Source organism: Hemiscyllium ocellatum, chromosome 28 (genome assembly GCF_020745735.1).
Source record: "Hemiscyllium ocellatum isolate sHemOce1 chromosome 28, sHemOce1.pat.X.cur, whole genome shotgun sequence".
Taxonomy (NCBI): domain Eukaryota; kingdom Metazoa; phylum Chordata; class Chondrichthyes; order Orectolobiformes; family Hemiscylliidae; genus Hemiscyllium; species Hemiscyllium ocellatum.
In genome coordinates, this window is record NC_083428.1 from 27933578 (window position 1) to 27954734 (window position 21157).

Below are 21157 nucleotides of genomic sequence, written 5' to 3' on the forward strand. Positions count from 1 at the left end.
TACACACCTTTAAAATGAGAAAAGGTTAGGGTCGAGGCTACCTTTTTAATATATTTTGAGGTTTTAATCTAGTCCATAACAATATTGTGTTACAGAAATTATTATTTAGCATGGTGAATATATGAAGTTCCAAAACATATCCTTGTGGGACACGACTAATCAATACCTTCTAATTTGAGTTATCTCAACTTACCATCTACTCACCAAACCAGGCCAATAATTTATCTTCAAACTTGAGAAATTTAATTTACCTTAGTCTCTGATGTGGAAGGGACATTTGTAGTTCAGTAGTAGTGTCCATACCTCTGAGCCAGAAGATCTGGGCTCAACTCCCGCCTGCCATAAAAATGTATAACAATATGTCTGAGCAGATTGATATGACGTTGAACATTATCAAATGCATTCTGGAAGTTAATTTAAATTACATGAATAGGTATTCCTTCGTCTATTAATTTCTCAACATGGCAAGGTAAAGGGTGCTGAGCCCAGGGCTTACTGCTATCGGCTTTCTGTTTTTTCACTTTTGCTCTTTTTCTTTTTTGTTTCTTTCTTCTTCGTTTTCTTTTCTTTTCAGCCTGGAAAATGGCAGGTGAAGGAGGACGCCTCCAGTTTCAGCAGCAGTGATGCCAGGATAAGCCAGACACAACTCCATCCCAACTCAGGGTCTCTCAGCAAGGGAGGAACAGGTACTGGCCTAACTTGCCCAGCCCAGACTCACAAGCTAGGCTGAGGCTCCAGGTCTGCAACTAGGCCAAGGCGTCTGAAGGTAGAGAAATGTGGTATTGGCCTGCTGTGGCTGTCTCCCTGTGTGGTGGTCTTGTCCCAGCACAGAGGTCTGCTTCAACTTCGACGTCTTGGTATTCCAATGGCCCACAGCAAGGCTCGTCCAAGAGTGACAGGCTCTGCCCGACATGCCGGTCTACCTCAGTAGAGGTTTCTGGTCTAGTATCCAGTAGCTAACGTGGTGGTCTTGTCCTGGCTGTGTCTTCAGAGGATTCCATCGTTCCTAAATTGGCTTCTTCTGAGTCCAGGGGCTGTTACTTGAACTGTGATGAATTTTGTCTTAACATTTTTTTTATTATTATGTACAACTCTGTCATTAATGTAGGTGCATGGTGCCTGACTTATAAAATTTTTAATGCATTTTTCATCTAAAAGTACACAAAACAAATTTTGATCCTATCTATTCTTTTAATCTACCACTCAAATTACTTGCTCAAAAAATTCAATTAAATTCATTAGACATGACCTATGCTGAACAAATTGAAGTTGGGGTTCTAATTACCTCAAATATATTTAAGTAGCCAGTCACTCTGCTCTCAATTATAGATTCCAATTAATTACCCTCAACAAACGTTTGACCAATAGGTCTATAATTGCCAGGCTTCTTTATCCTATGTTTTTCAATAGAGGGTTGGTCAGCCCAGTTGGCTGGATGGCTAGTTTGCAATGTAAAGGGATGTCAACAGCATTCCCGCACTGGCTGAGGTTACCATGAAGAAGTTCCCTTTTTGATGTCGCCCCTCAACTGAGGCATGGTGACCTTCAGGCTAATCAACTCTAATGGAGAGCAGCCCTATGGTCTGTTAAGACTGTGGTGTCATTTTTCATTTATGAACTACATTTGCTATTAGCTGATCTAAAAGGGCAATTTCTGAATTAAAAGAGCTGAGAAAGATTACGACAATTTCTTCACCTATTTTCTTTAAGATCTTTGGGTGGAAATCATGCGGTTCTGTAGACTCACTATTTGTTTATGCTTGTGCTAGCTTTAATTACTTCTAATCCTGGATTCATTATTAATTATCCTTAAATGTCAATTATACTTTCCTCTTCCTCTACTGTGTAGATTATAACAAAGTAATTATTCAACAAAACAACCTTTTAAAAAAATGTTTCATTTGCAATATGACCTGCAACTATTCTTACATCAAATAGAAACAAAAGAAATTTTGGAAATACTCACTAGGTCATCAGCATCTCTGAAGATTACTTTATTTTAAGATTGATATAGTAAGTATACATTGTTCTTGACGATCTTCTTTCTTATGATGTAGAAAATGTATTAATTTTACTCTCTCAACCTTCTTCTCCTATCTCTTTATGTATCCTTACGACCTTATTTGTCTGTTTTGTTGTTTCTTATTCCTTTCCGTTGTCTTGAATCTACTCTATTCTTTGCAGTTTTGCATGCATCTTCATTACTTTTAGGTTCTCTCTTAACTCTTTTGTCGAATTAGGCTGTTTTATTTGATTGGTAAATTTGCCTGTAGAGCACAGATCACCAGTCACCTTGGCTTGTTTCTCAACATTTGCTGAGAGACTAATGTAGTCCCAAAAGTGGATGAGAACAGTGGTCTGGACAAAGGAAATGAATTACAGAGAAGTACCACAAGCATCAAATTAAACAAATAACCAGTTAGTTACTTTGGCAATATTGGTTGAGAAAGAAATATAGATCCAACACTGGGACAATACTTTAAATGGTGCTGTGTCTTATAATCAAATACAGGCTAAAGGAATGTCTGAGACCCAGTAGAATGATCAGGAATATTAATTAAGAGTTAATTGGGTTTAAATTTGTTGTATAAACATCAGGAGCTAGTTTTCTAAGTTACTCTAACTTAGACTAATGAAGTTAGTCTTCTTAGCTAACCAAAGAAAAGCTCTCACATAAAAGTATGGATATGAAGTCTACGTAATAGTTATTCTTTGGACTATAATACTGTGGACTCTCATGTTCACTTGGACAGGAAGACAGAACTTTAACTTACTATCTCATTTGCAAGATGTTAACATTAACATTCAGCACTCTTTCAGTAATGCCCAGAAGTGTCAACCTAAATTATGTGCAATTGAATTGCAAAGCAAAGGGTGTTGCTATATCTTTAGGACATTCCCAGATATTTTTCTCGTGTTCAATATCAAAGCCTCCTTCCTAAAACTGAAAGTGTAATCTTATATGTGCAATATCTAGTAAAATAAAATTGCCTGGGAGTTGAACAAAAGCTCACTATTCCAGTTAGTGCATGGGGTTTGACATGTATCTTACTATTTTCTCCTAGCTTTTGTATAGTGAAAAAGAGACACTTAATTAGATAGATGAATTAGGCTACAAATATAGAGAACAGACAGCAGAAAATCAATACTTGATTGCAGATGTCACAACTACAGTTGAAAATCATAAATAGTTATGACACAGTATTTGATTTATCTCTTTCGTGCTGATCAGCAAAGAATTACCAAGACTAATCAAATATTCCTGCACAAATTCCAAGGCCCTACAAGTCATAGCTCTTCAAGTCGCCACCCAAATACTTTTCAAATGTGTTGACAGTTTTTGCGTGTCATCTTTTCAGACAGGGCACTCAAGAATCCTACCACCTTTTACTTCATCTCCACTGTAATCCTTTCACAACTTTTAAAAAAATCTCTGATCCCCTGATTTTCACTCTCTGCTTTGGTAAATCAGTCATTATTATTTATCCTATCTGGGCCCTTCATGATTTTATACACCTTAATTAATTCACTAGTCCATCTCATTTGTTCCAAGATCAAAAACCCTAGCCTATCCAATCTAACCTCTCAGCTAAATTTTTCCAGTGCTGGTTAGAATAATAGGGTGGTTATGGTGGGGGATTTTAACTTTCCAAACATCGACTGGGACTGCCATACTGTTAAAGGTTTAGATGGAGAGGAATTTGTTAAGTGTGTACAAGAAAATTTTCTGATTCAGTATGTGGATGCACCTACTAGAGAAGGTGCAAACTTGACCTACTTTTGGGAAATAAGGCAGGGCAGGTGACTGAAGTGTCAGTGGGGGAGCACTTTGGGGCCAGCGACCATAATTCTATTTGTTTTAAAATAGTGATGGAAAAGGATAGACCAGATCTAAAAGTTGAAGTTCTAAATTGGAGAAAGGCCAATTTTGACAATATTAGGCAAGGACTTTCAAAAGCTGATTGGAGGCAGATTTTCGCAGGTAAAGGGACGGCTGGAAAATGGGAAGCCTTCAGAAATGAGGTAACAAGAATCCAGAGAAAGTATATTCCTGTCAGGGTGAAAGGGAAGACTGGTAGCTATAGGGAAAGCTGGGTGACTAAAGAAATTGAGGGTTTGGTTAAGAAAAAGAAAGAAGCATATGGCAGGTAGAGACAGGATAGATCGAGTGAACCCTTAGAGTACAAAGAAAGTAGGAGTATACTTAAGAGGGAAATCAAGAGGGCAAAACGGGACATGAGATAGCTTTGGCAAATAGAATTAAGAAGAATCCAAAGGGGTTTTACAAATATATTAAGGACAAAAGGTTAACTAGGGAGAGACTAAGGCCCCTCAAACATCAGCAAGGTGGCCTTTGTGTGGAGCCACAGAAAATGGGGGAGATACTAAATGAATATTTTGCATCAGTATTTATTGTGGAAAAGGATATGGAAGACATAGACTGTAGGGAAATAGATGGTGATATCTTGCAAAATGTCCGGATTACAGAGGAGGAAGTGCTGGATGTCTTGAAACGGTTAAAGGTGGATAAATCCCCAAGACCTGATCAGGTGTACCTGAGAACTCTGTGGGAAGCTAGAGAAGTGATTGCTGGGCCTCTTGCTGGGATATTTGTATCATCAACAGTCACAGATGAGGTGATGGAAGACTGGAGGTTGGCAAACATGGTGCCACTGTTTAAGAAGGGTGGTAAGGACAAGCCAGGGACCTATACACCAGTGAGCCTGACCTCGGTGGTGGGCAAGTTGTTGGAGGGAAACCTGAGGGACAGGATGTACATGTATTTGGAAAGGCAAGAACTGATTCGGGATAGTCAACGTGTCTTTGTGCGTGGGAAATCATGTCTCACTAACTTGATTAAGTTTTTTGAAGAAGTAACAAAGAAGATTGATGGGGGCAGAGCAGTAAATGTGACCTATATGGACTTCATTCAGTAAGGCATTCGTCAAGGTTCCCATGGGAGACTGATTAGCAAGGTTAGATCTCATGAAATACAAAGAGAACCAGCCATTTGGATACAGAACTGGCTCAAAGGTAGAAGACAGAGGGTGATGGTGGGGGGTTGTTTTTCAGACTGGAGGCCTGTGACCAGTGGAGTGCCACAAGGATCGGTGCTGGGCCCTCTACTTTTTGTCATTTACATAAATGATTTGGATGCGAGCATAAGAGTTAGTAAGTTTGCAGATGACACCAAAATTGGCGGTGTAGTGGACAGTGAAGAGGGTTAGCTCAGATTACAACAGGATCTGAACCAGATGGGCCAATGGGCTGAGAAGTGACAGATGGAGTTTAATTCAGATAAATGCGAAGTGCTGCATTTTGGGAAAGCAAATCTTAGCAGGACTTATACACTTAATGGCAAGGTCCTAGGGAGTGTCGCTGAACAAAGAGACCTTGGAGTGCAGGTTCATAGTTCCTTGAAAGTGGAGTTGCAGGTAGATAGGATAGTGAAGAAGGCGTTTGGTTTGCTTTCCTTTATTGGTCAGAGTATTGAGTACAGGAGTTGGGAGGTCATGTTGCGGCTGTACAGGACATTGGTTAGGCCACTGTTAAAATACTGTATGCAATTCTGGTCTCCTTCTTATCGGAAAGATGTTGTGAAACTTGAAAGGGTTCAGAAAAGATTTACAAGGATGTTGCCAGGGTTGGAGAATCTGAGCTACAGGGAGAGGCTGAACAGGCTGGGGCTGTTTTCCCTGGAGAGTCGGAGGCTGAGGGGAGACCGCATAGATGTTTACAAAATTATGAGGGGCATGGATAGGATAAATAGGCAAATTCTTTTCCCTGGGGTGGGGGAAGTCCAGAAGTAGAGGGCATAGGTTTAGGATGAGAGGGGAAAGATATAAAAGTGACATAAGGGGCAACCTTTTCACTCAGAGGGTGGTATGAGTATGGAATGAGCTGCCAGAGGATGTGGTGGAGGCTGGTACAATTGCAACATTTAATAGGCATTTGGATGGGTATATGAATAGGAAGGGTTTGGAGGGATATGGGCCGGGTGCTGGCAGGTGGGACTAGATTGGGTTGGGATATTTGGTCGGCGTGGACGGGTTGGACCGAAGGGTCTGTTTCCACACTGTACATCTCTATGACTCTACATCCTTGTAAATTTCTTCTGCATCATCTCCAGTGCAATCACGACTCTGAAATGTGATGAGCAGAATCATATTAATATTCAAGATGTGGTCTAACAATTGCTGTCATACAGTTCTAACATACAACTCTCTGGTCTTGTATTCTGTGCCTCTGCCAATAAAGGAAAGCCTGCCATTTGCTCTCCTAACTACTTTTTGAATGCCAGCTATTTGCAACATATGTCAATGCTTTCAATGAGGGAATCAAATGCAATATTTCCAAGTATGCTGATGTAAAAAACGAGCGTAATTTGTGAGTTGTGATGAGGATGTAAAGGTGGTTGAACAAGACAACATAGATAAAATGTGAAGTTGTCCACTTTAGTAGGGGGCAAAGTATAATTTAAATGGTGACAGATTGGGAAATGTTAATGTATTATAAGACACAGGAACAGATATAGACCTTCAGACCATCAGGTCTGTTCCACCATTTAATAAGATCAAGTCTGATGTGATAATCCTCAGGTACTTGTACAACAATCATTGAAAACAAGCATGTAGGTCCAGCAAGACGTTAGAATGTCAAATGGTATGTTGGCCTTCACTGCAAGGGGGTTTGGGTACAGGATTAAGGAAGTCTTATTACAGTTATCCAAGGTCTTTTGAGATCACATCTGGAGTACAGTATGCAGTTTTGGTCTCTTCACCAAACAAAAGTATATAATTGCCCATATAGGGAACGTCACAAAGTTTCACAAGACCGAATCCTGAGATGGCAAGTTTGTTCTAAAATGAGAGATTATAATGACTGGACCTGTATTTACTGAAGTTTAGAAGAATGAGAGGGGGTCTCATCAAAATTTACAGTTCTGATAGGGAAAGACACTCTATCTAGTGGTAAAAACAATGACTGCAGATGCTGGAAACCAGATTCTGGATCAGTGGTGCTGGAAGAGCACAGCAGTTCAGGCAGCATTCATTCGCTGCACTTTGGATGCTGCCTGAACTGCTGTGCTCTTCCAGCACCACTGATCCAGAGACTACCTAGTGGGATGGTGTTTTGCCTGGCTCGTGATTACTGGACAACAGGTCATAGTCTCAAGATACGAGTTGCCCACTTCAGACTGCAATGAGGAGAAATATCTCCACTTAGAGGGTTGTGAACCTGTGAAACTCTCTGTTGAGATGAAGCCACAGAAAATAAGAAATAGATCGATTTTTAAATATAAAGGCATAAAGAACAGAATAGAGTGGGAATGGGGGCATGGTAATGAAATAATGGATCAGCTATGATTATATTGAAAGGTGAGCAGGCTCTATGGATCAAATGGCCTACTCCTGTACCTATTTTCTATTTCTCGAATCTATCCTGTTTTTCAGAGAATTGTGCATCCTAAAATTCCAAAGGAATTCTGTTCCTCCACACGACTCAGTATCATCCTACGTAATGTCCTGTATGTCCCGTTGCCTGCTGTTACTTCTCCTGTTTGAATTCCATTTTCTGCCCAACAAACCTGCCCATCTATATCTTTCTGCAGTCTAAAGTCTTGCTCTTTACTGTCAAAAGACACATTTTTGCTAAGATTCATACAATTTGAAACATCTTTATCATGCATCTTAAGAGTATGCCTACATCATTGATATAAACTAAAAACCCAAGGGCCAAGTATCGAGTCTGCAGCTCTCCAAGTTAACAGGACAGGTTATTTTCCCACTGGAAGTCAACAACTAACCTTTGCTTCATGCCACTAAGCTAATTATGGATCCAATTTGCCACTCTCTTTTGGCTTATACTTTTTTGACTAGGCTGCCTTGCTGTTGTGAAAAGCCTTGCTAGTACCCAAGTAGGTTACATCCAAACTGATTTTTCAAAATTAATCTTCGCCTTTTGAACTGAAATTTCTTTAGACACCACTGATTTTCTTAGTATTTAGTGTAGACAACATTTGCTCAAAGGAGATGCCTTTGATTTTACACAGATTTGCCTCCACATTAAACTGCAGTTTGAAGCACTGCAGAAGGGAAAAAAAATTACAAAAAAACAGGCAGGAAAGTGGAACTAGGCAAATGCTTTTGCTGAGACGTTAAAAATCTAATGGCCCACTGTTGTAACCATTCTATGTTTGTCGTAATGAATACTATCAATTCACAGATCACAACCACATGATTGTAACAGTGAGGCCAGCCATGTTGAACAGACTATTTTTAATCAATAGATGTCTACCTCTCACTGTAAAAAAAAAGACAATGCTGCAAACACTCTGCAGGTTTGGCAGCATCACTGGGACGGAGAATGTTCCAGCTCCAAGGCCTTGATCATCTGTCATAACCAGCATTTCCGTTTTGAGTTCAAATTCCAAGCATCTGGAGTGCATTGCATTTCTATGACGCACTCTAATCCCAATAACCTAATTGACAATAACTCCCTCAGACAGAACATCTTCATCGAGATTTAACTCCGCTCACCAAGATAAGGCGCATGCGCACTACAGTCCCAAACGGGACCTGTACAAGGGCCGACTTATTCCCGTTCTTTCTCTGTCGATCACTCATGAAGCCGCCACTACTCGTCGGGTGAGTGACTGACTATGACACCGCTTCCGGAAAGTAATCACTAGGCCCCTCGCCATCCCAACGAGACAGCAATCAAGTCACGTGGTGGCATGCATGCGGCGCAAGCGCACTACGCGAACCTTTGGTCTTTGACGATTAGTCCCGCCCCCAAGAACCCGACACCAAATGCGCGTGCGCTCTCTGGCAGACTTTCCGGCATTGACAGCTCTCTCCCTCATCCCGCCGGCGCTCAGTACCAAGTGCGCACGCGTGAGATCCTTTTCCGACTTCCCCTTCCCCAAAAAAGTGGCGCCGCCAGGAAAAGGCGCATGCGCATTTCCATTTTCCGTTCGCGGGGTATTGTGGGGACGCGGAGAATCCTAAAATGGCGGATCTAGCAAACGAAGGTAAGCAGGTGAAAATGGGTATGGAATATTGGAACGCGGCTGAAGGAAGGGAATTCAGCCTCTATCGTCCAAGATGTGCACACAGCTGGGATTGGTCTTTGCTCCAGCCTCGGTGCAGTGTCGCTGTCTACTGAATGGGTAGGCCAGGGGGAGGAGCGGCACGCACACACCCACAACAAAACACCGGCTGACCAGGCCAGAGCGCCAGACAAATCAATAACAAAATTAAATAGTGATGTTCGTTTGGATAGCTACAAGAAGAAATAGTAATGAATGAAAAATAAGGACATGTCTGTAAGGGGTAAACAGTGAGAAACAGTAAGTGATTGAGACATAAATCTGCCTGAAAACGAGAAGGGGGGAAGCGTTCGAGAGGGAGAAATCTTTGAAAATGATTAGGGTAGAAAACGGTACATGGAGAAAGCTACCAGGACAATGGGTGGGGTGTAATATCAGGGTTAGGTGAAGAATCAGTGTGAAGAGGAAGAGAAGTTGGTTAGTAAGGAGTGATGGGGGAGGAGGCATAAGGGGAAAATTGAGTGAGGCAAGGTTAGATTCAAAGTTGTGTGATCAAGCTAGAGGGTGGTGTGGATAAGAGTGAAATGAAGGAAAAAAGGGTGAAGGAGATTATGATCAGGAGAGTAGATGGGATTGAGGGACAAATTGGATTGAGGGGGAGTGGGAGGGTGCAGAGAAGTTGAAGAGTAAGGCATTGACCTGTTGAGCCAGGAGTGAAGTCTCCGCTCCACTTTCTTGTCTTCCCTTTGTTTCCTTGGTGACCAAAAATCTATCAAGTTTAGCCTTGAAAAATTTGAAGACTCAGCTTCCACAACCTTTTGCAGAAGAGAATTCCACATGCTATAGATTCTAGAAAAATAATTCTCCTCTCTGTGTTACAAAACAGAACTTGCCTTAAATTGTATGTCAGTTTTAGTGTCCACAAGAGAATATATTCTCCTGTATCTATTATCCAGTGCCCTTTTATGTTTCATTCTCTGAAAATCAATGGATGTAGGTGTAAGCTGTTCAACCCTTTTATCATAAAATAAGCCCTTCATCTTAGTCCAGAGTGATGGCAATGAGTGAAAAGCCTTCATGGCAGAGAAGAACATGAAGGAGTGAGGGACAGATTTAAAAAATGCAGTGATGAATAAGAGTTTTCTAATATAGGAATTGTGGACTATTTAGTCTCATTTTATTCAATTGTAGATTAGCTGTGGCTTTGCTCCATTTGCCAGCCCTTTCTCCGTAACCTTTGATATGCGTATAACAAAAAGCTGTTGATTTCTAATTGGAACTTTTCAGGTGAATCCGAGTTTAGAATTTTCTCAGCACCATCAGTGTGGGGAAAATGTTAGCTAATCCCACTCTTGAATTATTTTCATACTTATTTTCAGATCATGCCATTCATATTCTCCTATCACAGGAAATAGTTCCTTTGGACCTACCCTATCAATTCTGAGTCATTTTCACGACGTTGTTTGGATCAAACTTCTAAACAAAAACAAACCAAGTTTTGGCAAACTGTCTTCATTTACTTATCTTAGCCCTGATAGCATCATAAATAGGATTTGCAGTTCATCAGTGAGAAGATAGTTCTGGTAGAGGTGAGAACCATTCTCAAGAATGGGAAAGGAAGGATTTCAGGTTCATGGATGACCAAAGATACACAAGATTAAAATGCAACATGAAGAGATTTATGACAAAGGTCCACTTCATAATTGAGTAGAGAACCAAATCAAAAAGGTCAGGGAACTGATGAATGTAATGAGTAGATTACCTGCTTAAAGTCATATCTAATACAAAAAAAGGTGGTGGCAGTTATTCAATGCCTTCTGCTCAGCCTGAGGACAGTGCTGCTGTAACCCTTCAGGTGTTCTCTTGCCTCGATTACTGGCAGCTCTTTCATCAATGGCCTTTCTCCTATGCTGAGTAGGAATGTTTGTTGATGATTGTGCAGTGATCGGTATCACTCACAATACCACAAACACTGTAACTTCTGTGTCTTTATGTAGCAAGATCTGGATATCATTCAGACATGGATTGATAGTAGCAAGTAACATTTCTGCTACACAACTGTCAGGCAATGACCATCTTTGAGAAGGGTAAATCTAACTATTCCTTGATAAAACAAAGAACTGCAGACTGTGAAGATTTGAAAAATAAGAACTGGGAGCAGGAGTAGGCCACCTGGCCACTTGAGCCTGCTGTGCTATTCAATGAGATCACGGCTGATCTTTTTGTCGCCTCACTCCACTTACAAAAGCAGAAATTTCTGGAGGAACTCAGCATCTGTGGAAGAAAACAGAGTTAAAGTTCCAAGTCCAGTGCTCCTTTTTTATTATTCAGTCGAATTACAATGTATAATCAGGAGTGTGACGAAATAAGTTGCACTTAGAAACACGGACATAGAAAGTAAGAGTAGGCCATCCTTTCGAATTTGCCTTGTCATTCAATACGATTATGGTATATCAGCCAGCCCAATACCCTTTTCCTGCTTTCTTCCCATGCCTGTTGATTGCTTTAGTCCTAAGAAGTATATCTAACTCCTTGAAAATGCTCAATGTTTTAGCCTTAGCCATTTTAGTGGCAGAGGATATACACAGGCTCACTACACTGGGGGAAGGAATTTCTTCCAACATTCAAGAGACGGGACATTAGAACAAGGCAGACCACTTATTTGACACCCTGTCCATGACATTGAACATTAGTTTCTCCCACATCCAGTTGTAGCAAGAGTGTATCAAATACAGAAAATGCAGAAACTCGCTAAGCCTCTATCAACGCACCATCCACATTCATGACCTCTATCACAAGAGCAATGGGATCATCATTTAGTCATACATTATGCCAAGCTTCTCTGTTGCTGGAACAAAAATCTGGAACCCACTTCCTAGTAGGTACTGATGATGTGTCTACAGCAGTTGAACTGCAGTGAGTCAAGAAAGCAGCTTTTCATCATCATCATATAATCAGTTAGGGATGGGCAACAAAAGCTGGCCTTGCTGGTGGTCCTCACGTTTTACGAAAGGTTGTGTGAGAGAATAAATTTAGTGAGCAACCTAAAAGATAATCAAAGGAGGGTTGCTGCCAATGATGGAACAAAAAAGTGATTCCTTTCTGCAGGTAAAGGATGGAAATCTGGCCACAATAATTTAACTGTGTTTGAATAGGGGATTGGTGCTAGATGAATGATGAATTGCAACTATACACCACCAATCCAAAAAAAAAGTGCCGAGGTAATCCTGGCAGCTGCAATCAATCAGATGTTTGGTGAGATAACCTTTTAGCGACAAAAATCTGGGATACAGTTAACTGCTGCTTGGAGAAAATAGGATTCAAAAATGGAAGCTAATAGAGATTTGTTAAAGGAGAAGTGTTTGATTGACTCGATTGACTTGAATAATGAAGACAGACAGTTTAAAGAATCCTAGAATAGAACCATAAGAGTACAAAAAGTGGTCATGTATACTGTTGCATCTCTGGCTGTTTTGTAGAGCTATTCAGTTCATTCCATTCCCTTCTCGATCTCTGTAGCTCTGCAAATTTTATTTGTTCAGTGATCGACCAAAGTTGTCTTTTGAATACTACTTTGATTCTGCATCCAACAGCTTTTCAGGCAGTGCATTCCAGGATACAATAACTCGGTGTGGGGGTGAAAAGTTTTTTACCATCCTGACTCTAATCTGCATGCTCTGTTAACTGGTCTTCTGCCACTGGAAGAAGTTCCTCTTTTATTTACTCTTTAAAAACTATTCAAGATTTTGAACAACAAATGTTCCCCTAACACTTTAAGCCACTGTTTTCCCCTAACACTTTACTGCACTATTTATATAGCTGAGAGTGGTGCAATTGAAGATCTGGAAGCAGAGCCTTTAGATTGAAACCATTAAATAGGTGCAAGAACAGGAAGCCCTTATAGAAAATGTAGAAAAAGTAGCCGACAAGATGAGACTGTTAATTAAGTCATGTATGTTTTGCTTTATTTAGAGATACAGGCAATGAAATTGTTGAACACCAACAAGCTCAAAGTAAATTGCCAGCTTTCCAATGAAGCGCATTGAATAACAGTTCAAACTCCAATTGAAGATTAGCTGTTCTTATCCAGTTTGAAATTGAAGATTTTGGTAATATTTTCAGAAACGAAAACTACATGATGCAAAATTGGCTGATTTTCTGCCAGCCTATTTTGTGTTCCTGTTGTGTACCAATTTGATCCTCGGTGTACAGAATCAAAAGTTTTACTGGTGGAGCCCCTCTTAGAGTATTGTATCTAATTCTGGGCACTAGTTTTGGAGGACCATCAAAACTGGAGAAGGTGTGAAGTGTATTTACTGTATATACTTGTGTATAGGTCAATCCCATGAATAAGTCACCCCCTTTATTTTGACCAAAAATCTTGTATTTTCCATATACACCATATATAAGTTGACCGTAGTTCTTCACAGTTACAGATCAACATGTATGAGTCAGTGTGCCTGTCCATTGTGTTATGCTTCAACTTTCCAGTCTGCTGGCCATACTGTACCGTTCCATGTCTTCCAGTCCGCCAGCCGTCGTGCCTCGTTCCAGGTTTGCACAATCTCTGTAATGACTGCCATATCCGCAGGGTCGGTTTCAGCAAACTGCAGTTTACTGCAATCCAAACTTATTGCAGGGAACGTTCCAGAACCAGGGATCAGGGACTGCCAGGAATGTAAATTTCCCATTTTATCTATTTGATAGATAAATACGCATCCCCTTGAAAATTATACCTTATGTATAAGTTGACCCCCTAATTTCAGATTTAAAAATACTTTCAAAATTCGACCTATATACAAGTGTATACGGTATTCTAATTAAACCAGGAGGAAGACCAAATTCAGAAAACTGCACAGGCTGGAGAATCTGGAACTGTTCTTGGAGAATGGAGGGTTAAGAAGAAATTTGAGTGCTCATATCACAAGGATGTTTTAATCAGTTTTAAGGAGAAACTGCTTTCAGTGGCAAAGAGAAGATTGTAGGTGACAGGAGAATGTTTTCTTGTGTACAGGGAGTTATAATCTGGTACAGACATGATTAGCTGAATGGTCTTGTGATGTGCTCTGTCTTTCTATGGTGAGTCTGTGCTGTTGTCCAACAAGGCCTATTAATTTTTCCTGCATGCCAAAAATTGAACAGCTACAGACGGGAGTCACGAAAACTCTACAATTCAAGCATCATCACCTCATTTTTGTATTCCAACAGCCTTAAGATAAAGGTCAATATTCCATAAGTGTTTTTAAGTACTGGTGTTTGAGTTGATGACAGTGTATGCAAGAGTTGATGAAGGGCTTTTGCCCAAAACGTCGATTTTCTTGCTCCTCGGATGCTGCCTGACCACCTGTGCTTTTCCAACACCACTCTAATCTAGACTATGCAAGAGTTGTGTTCATAAATGTGTGTATGGGGTCTTGAGGTGATTTTTCTGAGTGCAGTAGTCTATATGAGCAAGATTATGAGTCTGTCTGCAATCAGTAGTGTGAAAAAGCTGAATGAAAATTTAGATAAGAACCCACAAGGGAAGTGTGAGAGTACTAGCAGGTGCATGTATATGAATGTGCATATTTGGGAACTGTGCATGTTGATACAAGTTCTTGAGATGGTTTATATCTGACAGCATCAATTTATGCATAATGGCAGTTGTGAATGTATTAGGAGGTTGGAGAGTTTTTTTTAAAAGAAATGTACCCAGTGAAAGTGGGAGTCAGCATTAAACAAGTTCTTTTGCATGAGATTGACCTTGTATGAATAGGGAGTGTTTGTGTGAACCTAAGAAAATGTGACTGAGGTCGTATGTTAAAGAAAAGTTTGTAAAAGAAAGCCCAGAGGAGGGAAAGCAAAGTGTGAATAGATGAAGCGCATATGCAAGAAAGAACGTGACTGCAAGTGAGCAGTGAGGTAAGCTTTATACATGAGAGATCTGTATGTAAGACAGCATATATAAGATGGAGAATGAAGGAAGTATCCTCAAAGGTATAAATGCCATGAGGGTGCACAAGAGAATGCTCACATATGCATAAGCAGATTGTATGACCGTTCACGAGGCACATATGTATTAGATTAAGCATGTGTTTGAAGTGAGATGTGTATGTGATAGAGCACAAGCTTTTTGTGGGTTTTGTCTGGTGTGCATAATTGAGACCATACATAATCAAGGGTGGTGTAGCGAATGGGGCTGTGTGCTTGGTTATTGTGAGTTGTGAGGAGTACTTTTCTGGATTGAGTGACTGTACATGGGGTGAGTATAAGATTAAGCAAGTGAGGCAAATGCATTACAAAGTAAGAGAGCAAGTGAGTGCATGGGCAATGTGTTTGGAATAGTGTGTGGGGGTGCTAAAACATGGGTGGGTGAGGGGGAGAGTAAAAGGCTATGTGATAATTGAGAAGATGTGGTTTGTGAGAGTGAGAAGGAAGAAAGGAAATGCAGAGAACAGAGTTGTGTGTAGATGAGTGTGAATATTTCTGCAGTTTTCATCTTTTGGAGAAAGCAGTTGTAAGTAAAATGTGCATGCATGTTTTTGTTCTTTGTTTGCAGAGAAACCTGCCATTGCTCCACCTGTTTTTGTATTCCAGAAAAACGAGAAAGGACAGAAGGTAAGTATTCTACATTTGAATTTATTTTACTGTATTAAGTCTTAGAGGGCAGCAGGATTGTCAGTTTGAAAATTTTAACTTCAAAGCATCTTGGTCAGAAACTACACTCAACATATAATAAATAAGGTCTCATTTGAAGGGTGCCACTTCAATCCAAATTTACTTCCTTTTTCTGGAAGTCTGTTACAGGCATTCATTACCCAGTGGGGAAAAGTGTATCTTTCTCATAGTCTTCAACCTGGTCAATGCTTGTGAATTGCGTATTTTATCATTTAGACCGGATCTCAATATCTTCTAACATCATTCTTCACCCATTGCTTTATTTTATTCATTCACACTTGGAGTCATAGAGATATACAGCATAGAAACAGATCCTTGGGTCCAACATGTACATACCATCCAGTTACCTTATATGAATCTGGTCCCATTTGCCAGCACTTTGCCCACATTCCTCCAAATCCTTCCTCTTCATATACCCAGCAGATGGCTTTTAAATGTTGTAATTGTACCATCCTTAACCACTTCCTCTGGCAGTTCATTCAATACACACATCACCCTCTGCGTGAAAAAGTTGCCCATTAGGTTCCTTTTAAATTTGTCCCCTCTCACCTTAAAGCTATGCCCTCTAATTTTGGACTCTCACCCACTCCTCCCTCCACCCCAGGGAAAAGAACTTGTCTATTTACTGTATCCATTTCCCTCAGTTTTAGGTCAGTCCTCAGCCTTCGACGCTCCAGAGAAACTAGCTGCAGCCTCTCCCTAGAGCGCAAACCCTCCAACCCTGGCAACATCCTAGTAAATCTTTTCTGAATCCTGTCAAGTTTCACAACATCCTTCCTATAAGAGGGAGACCGTTATTGCATGCAATACTCCAAAAGTGGCCAAACTAATGTCCTGTACAGCTGCAACATGACTTCTCAAATTCCAATAATCAATGCACTCACCAATGAAGGAAAGCATACCAAACTCTTTCTTCACTATCCTATCGACCTGCGACTCCACTTTGAAGGAACTGTGAACCTGCATTCCAAAGTTTCTTTGCTCAGCAACACTCCCCAGGACCTTACCATTAAGTGTATAAATCCGACCCTGATTTGCCTTTCCAAAATGCAGCATCTCTCATTTATTTAAATTAAGCTCCATCTGCCACTCCTCGGCCCATTCGCCCATCTGATCAAGGTCCCATTGTACTCTCATTTAACCTCCATTGCTAACCATTACACCTCTAATTTTGATGTCATCTGCAAACTTACTAACTATACTTCCTATGTTCACATCCAAATCATTTATAAAACTGACAAAAAGCAGTGGACTCAGCACCGATACCTGTGGCACATTGCTGGTCACTGGCCTCCTGTCTGAAAAGCAACCCTGCACCACCCACTGTTTCCTACCTTTGAGCCAGTTCTGTATCCAAACAGCTAGTTCTCCTCCTATTCCATGTGATCTAACTCTGCTAATCAGTCTACCGTGAGGAACCTTGTCGAACGCCTTAATTAAATCCATGTAGGTCACATCCACTCTTCTGCCTTCATCAATCCTCTTTGTTACTTATTCAAAATATTCAATCAAGTTAGTGAGACACTATTTCTCACGCAGAAAACCATATTGACTATCCTTAATCAGTCCTTGTCTTTTCAAATATCGTAAATCCTGTCCCTCAGGCTTCCCTCCAACAACTTGCCCATCCATCCTCTTAAGATAGGAGAGGAACACTGCTCCTCCTAGAAATTGTGGTTTCCACTCCATAAGATAATTAAGGTAACATGGCTTAAATTTCTGTTTGTCACCTCCTGTAAAGCAGTATTCTTGTACCATCTTAGATTAGCTTACTGTAGCTTCTCCAACTGTGTATTAGCAGGAAGTGGATTTGACTGAATAACCTCAACTTTCAGCTTGGTATGTCTTTTGTAAATATGATATCGTTTTTACACACCAGCTATACTGGTATTGGAGTGCTGATGGTGCAAAACCTGCATGTAGGTTGTGTGTTTCGAGGTATTAATGCATCAAGGAGGCTCAGGTGACTGGACGGTTGACCAAAATTTACAACGTCTCATGGTTCAAATCATTTTTCAAACAAGTTCCCACCTTGAGGTATCCTTGTGGATTATTGTGAATGCTAGATTCTACTGGTTAAATTGTAATTTGAGCTCCAATCAAGTCCAAATGTGTATATGATATGTCATTTGCATGTTATAAAATGTATGGTATCCTATAAATGAGATCGTGATGTGCCAAGAGTTTAAGTATGCAGTCAGATTAAATGTTATCTGAAATCTGGGTTTTTTGTGTTCTTCAATAATTCTGTAGGTGTTAGACCAATTTGAGCAACGAACTAATCGTTTTAATGTGACCCTCTTTGGGAGAGAGTATACATTTTATTTTCAATGTCAGATATCAACATTTGTTTGTGAATCATCAGCCTATTTTGGATGCACTGTGTTAGCTTTAGGGCAAGATTCAGTCTTGCTCAAATTCATTTCAGAAAGATTATTACAGCAAGCAGTCTATCGTACCATCATATCCTATAAACCATAGCCTAACTAAATGTCAGAAATGTTCTTCTTACACACCTAACAATGAAGTGACTTGCCTAATATTTTTGTTCTGTGCCGCTGTTAGATCTGTCAGATTCACTACCTTTTGCTCCTGCATGCCCAAAGGAAAAGAGAGTTCAAAAATGGAAATTAGGAGCGAATGAATGTTCTAGGGAGAGAGAATAATACATCATATGAGCTTAGCTTCCATATATGCCAATTACACCCAGCTCCATCTTTTCATCTGTTCCCGGGAATGTCTCCATACCTGTAGGAATGCCTGTCTGATCTTGGATGAGTCTCAACTTCCATTAAATCAACATCAGTGTCTGCCACAAATATTCCCAATTATACCATATTTCCTGGCCACTATCGTGGGCTGAAATAAACCTTTCATAACCTTGGTTCTCTGATTAACCTTGAATGCTATTTTGCTCAGGAAGACTGTTTGAGTTCACCACCATAATAGTAACTGTTGTGGCCTATTTTCAGGTGTCTTTGTTGAATTCATTACTTCCACTCTTCATAAACACCCTGTCTCCAGAAAGATATTGTATGTATCCTGTTCTATGAGAATGATTCTTCTCCCGTAACTAGTCTTGACACACTACATTAGATTGCTAGTGTCCTTAACCTCCCCCGCTTCCAGGCTTGACATTAATTTTCTGGATGTTTATCTGAAACATTTTTTTACTTTAACCTGCTACATAAATGATGTTGCGTGAAAAGGATACATTGGAAGAATCAGCATGTGGTCATAGGGAAAAAAGTATGTATCCGATTGAGAGATGGGAAAGAAAAATAAGGGAGAGAAAGCAGAAGAGGAAAATTGGAAAATGTGGTGGATTGAGGTGGGTGGGGCAAGATGAAGATCATCATAGAAAGGATAAACAAAAATTCTTCAGGTAACAACATTTGTACAAGCAGAGCGAGAACAAATTTTTACCAGGTTAAGAATAAGTAAATAGGTACAGGCTGGCAGAAAATGTAAAGTTAGAGGAGAAGTGTATGTGCGAATGGAAGAAGTGCAGGGAGGTTAGCATACATTGTGCGATGGGAGAGAAAGATGAATTTATAAGAATGTTTGAGTGGGGAATCTTTTGAATAGTTAAAAAAAATTGTGTATGGGGAGGGACAGAAGAGAATGAGGGAGTGGGACGGCGTGAGGAGAGAAGCATTGTAAATATGCAGTGTATGCAAGTGGCACTGATTGTCATTCTTACATCCTTCCTTCCTGAGAAATTAGGAAATTGTTACATGGAAAATCACTGTTGGATCACATCTAGTTGTGTGGCGCTGCATTAAGGCGTGATTAGCCTGTGTTGCTCTAATTCACTGCTTATTTTACTTTAGTATTAAAATTCAATCTTATTCATCTGTTAAATCTTTATTTAAGTGCTGTCTGTTAAGAGTTACAACATGTGTTCTTTCAATAGTTAATAGTTTGGTAAAGTGTATCACTCTGTTCCCAGTCACTCGTTGCCTGAGCATATTAAGGCTGTGTAGGTTATTCTTCCTTTACACCATGAAATGAATTTTCCTAGAACTCCTAAATGGAAGAGAGCATGTCCCCAAATCCTGGCAATACCATGATCCAGTTGCAAGATGGGAGTCAGTGATTAAATCCTATCTCTGCTTCACATATGAATGTAGCAAAAATAATCAGGACTGGCTTCTGAGAAAAAAACTTGGATTTTTTCCTGGTGTAGAGAAGCAGAGCGAGTGATTATCTTTCAAGAAATTAAATTAATAAGATGAAAGATGATCTCTTAATCCTGTTTAGTTGTCTTGCATTGTTGAAAAGGTGACACAGCAATTAAAATATAAAATGCTAGAACATCTCAGCAGGTCTGGCAGCATCTGTTGAGAGAGAGGGGAAAAAAAACAGCCTTGATGTTTCAAATGACATATGACATATTTTCTCTCCACAGTCACCGCAAGATCTGCTGAACATTTTCAGCACTTGGGTTTTATTTCGGGTTTCTAGCATCCACAGTATTTTGATTTAAGATGACATAGCAAATCTGACTGAGGTCAATAGCTCTACTTTAGCATCACCTAATGTCCAGGGCCTGCAATTACATGCAGTTTCAAAATGTTTTCAGACTATCACAAGATTTGGTGACAGCCACAACAGGCTGTTGGCTCGGAACATTGCATTACAGCTTGCAAATGCCAAAATCGCAACATTTGTGCAATCTTTATCATACTTACTAGTTTCTCAGTCATGATTATGTCACCTTTTTACATAAGGATTATAACTATATTTAACTCTTGCTTACCTAATGACTGAAGGAACAAGAAAGTGTTAAGTTTGTATGACTGTTAAAATGATGAAGAGGCTTTTAAATTGCAGAATGAGATTCCTTAAAATATTTCCCTACAACTCTGTGAAAGTTTGTTGTGCAGACAAATCTTTTAATGACAGTACATTCCTCAATTTGATCCTGTAGTGGAATTGATAGTTCCAGCCCTTTTCCAGCTACTTTCCTTTTTTACTTTGTACATTACCCATTGACTCTTGTTATTACCACCTCCAGCCTTAAATGCCAATTTCATCTGAGCTGTTCTACTTTGTTGTCTTTGCTGCAACTTTCCTTCTCTTGTTTTCCTGACCACCACCTCATTTCCTCCAGTGGAAGAGGCAGACTGTGGCCTGGATTTCTCTCCTTATTGTTAATGCATCAAAAGGCACCCACAACCTGGATCTGTTTCCTGCAGGCTCCACTGACTCCATACTCGTCCTTTTGGATGGGAGACAGAGACAGAAGGAAAACAAATGAAGCAGATGACAACAGGCAACAATAGATAATAGAAAGGGGAAGGGTGAGAGAGAGGAATGGACCAGATAAGGAAAGAGAGGTGTAGAGAAGGGCAAGACAAAAGAAAGTAAAACATTGTCATAAAGCTGACAGACAGGTAAGAGAGGATATATAATACAGTACAATACCAGACAGGAATGAGCTCT

At 40.1% G+C, this 21157-nt stretch overlaps 1 protein-coding gene across 3 annotated transcripts in view; it reads left to right on the top strand.

Moving 5' to 3' along the window:
- Positions 1–8983: 8983 nt before the first annotated feature.
- Positions 8984–21157, top strand: part of ranbp3b (RAN binding protein 3b) — a 107518-nt gene continuing 95344 nt past the window's right edge. For 2 of the 3 annotated variants that reach the window (XM_060846084.1, XM_060846085.1), the window contains exons 1-2: positions 8984–9034; positions 15591–15649. In XM_060846084.1, the coding sequence (XP_060702067.1) occupies positions 9013–9034; positions 15591–15649 (81 nt within the window). In that variant the 5' untranslated portion in view covers positions 8984–9012. The remainder of the gene's footprint in view (positions 9035–15590; positions 15650–21157) is intronic. The other variant, XM_060846086.1, reaches the window with a different exon arrangement.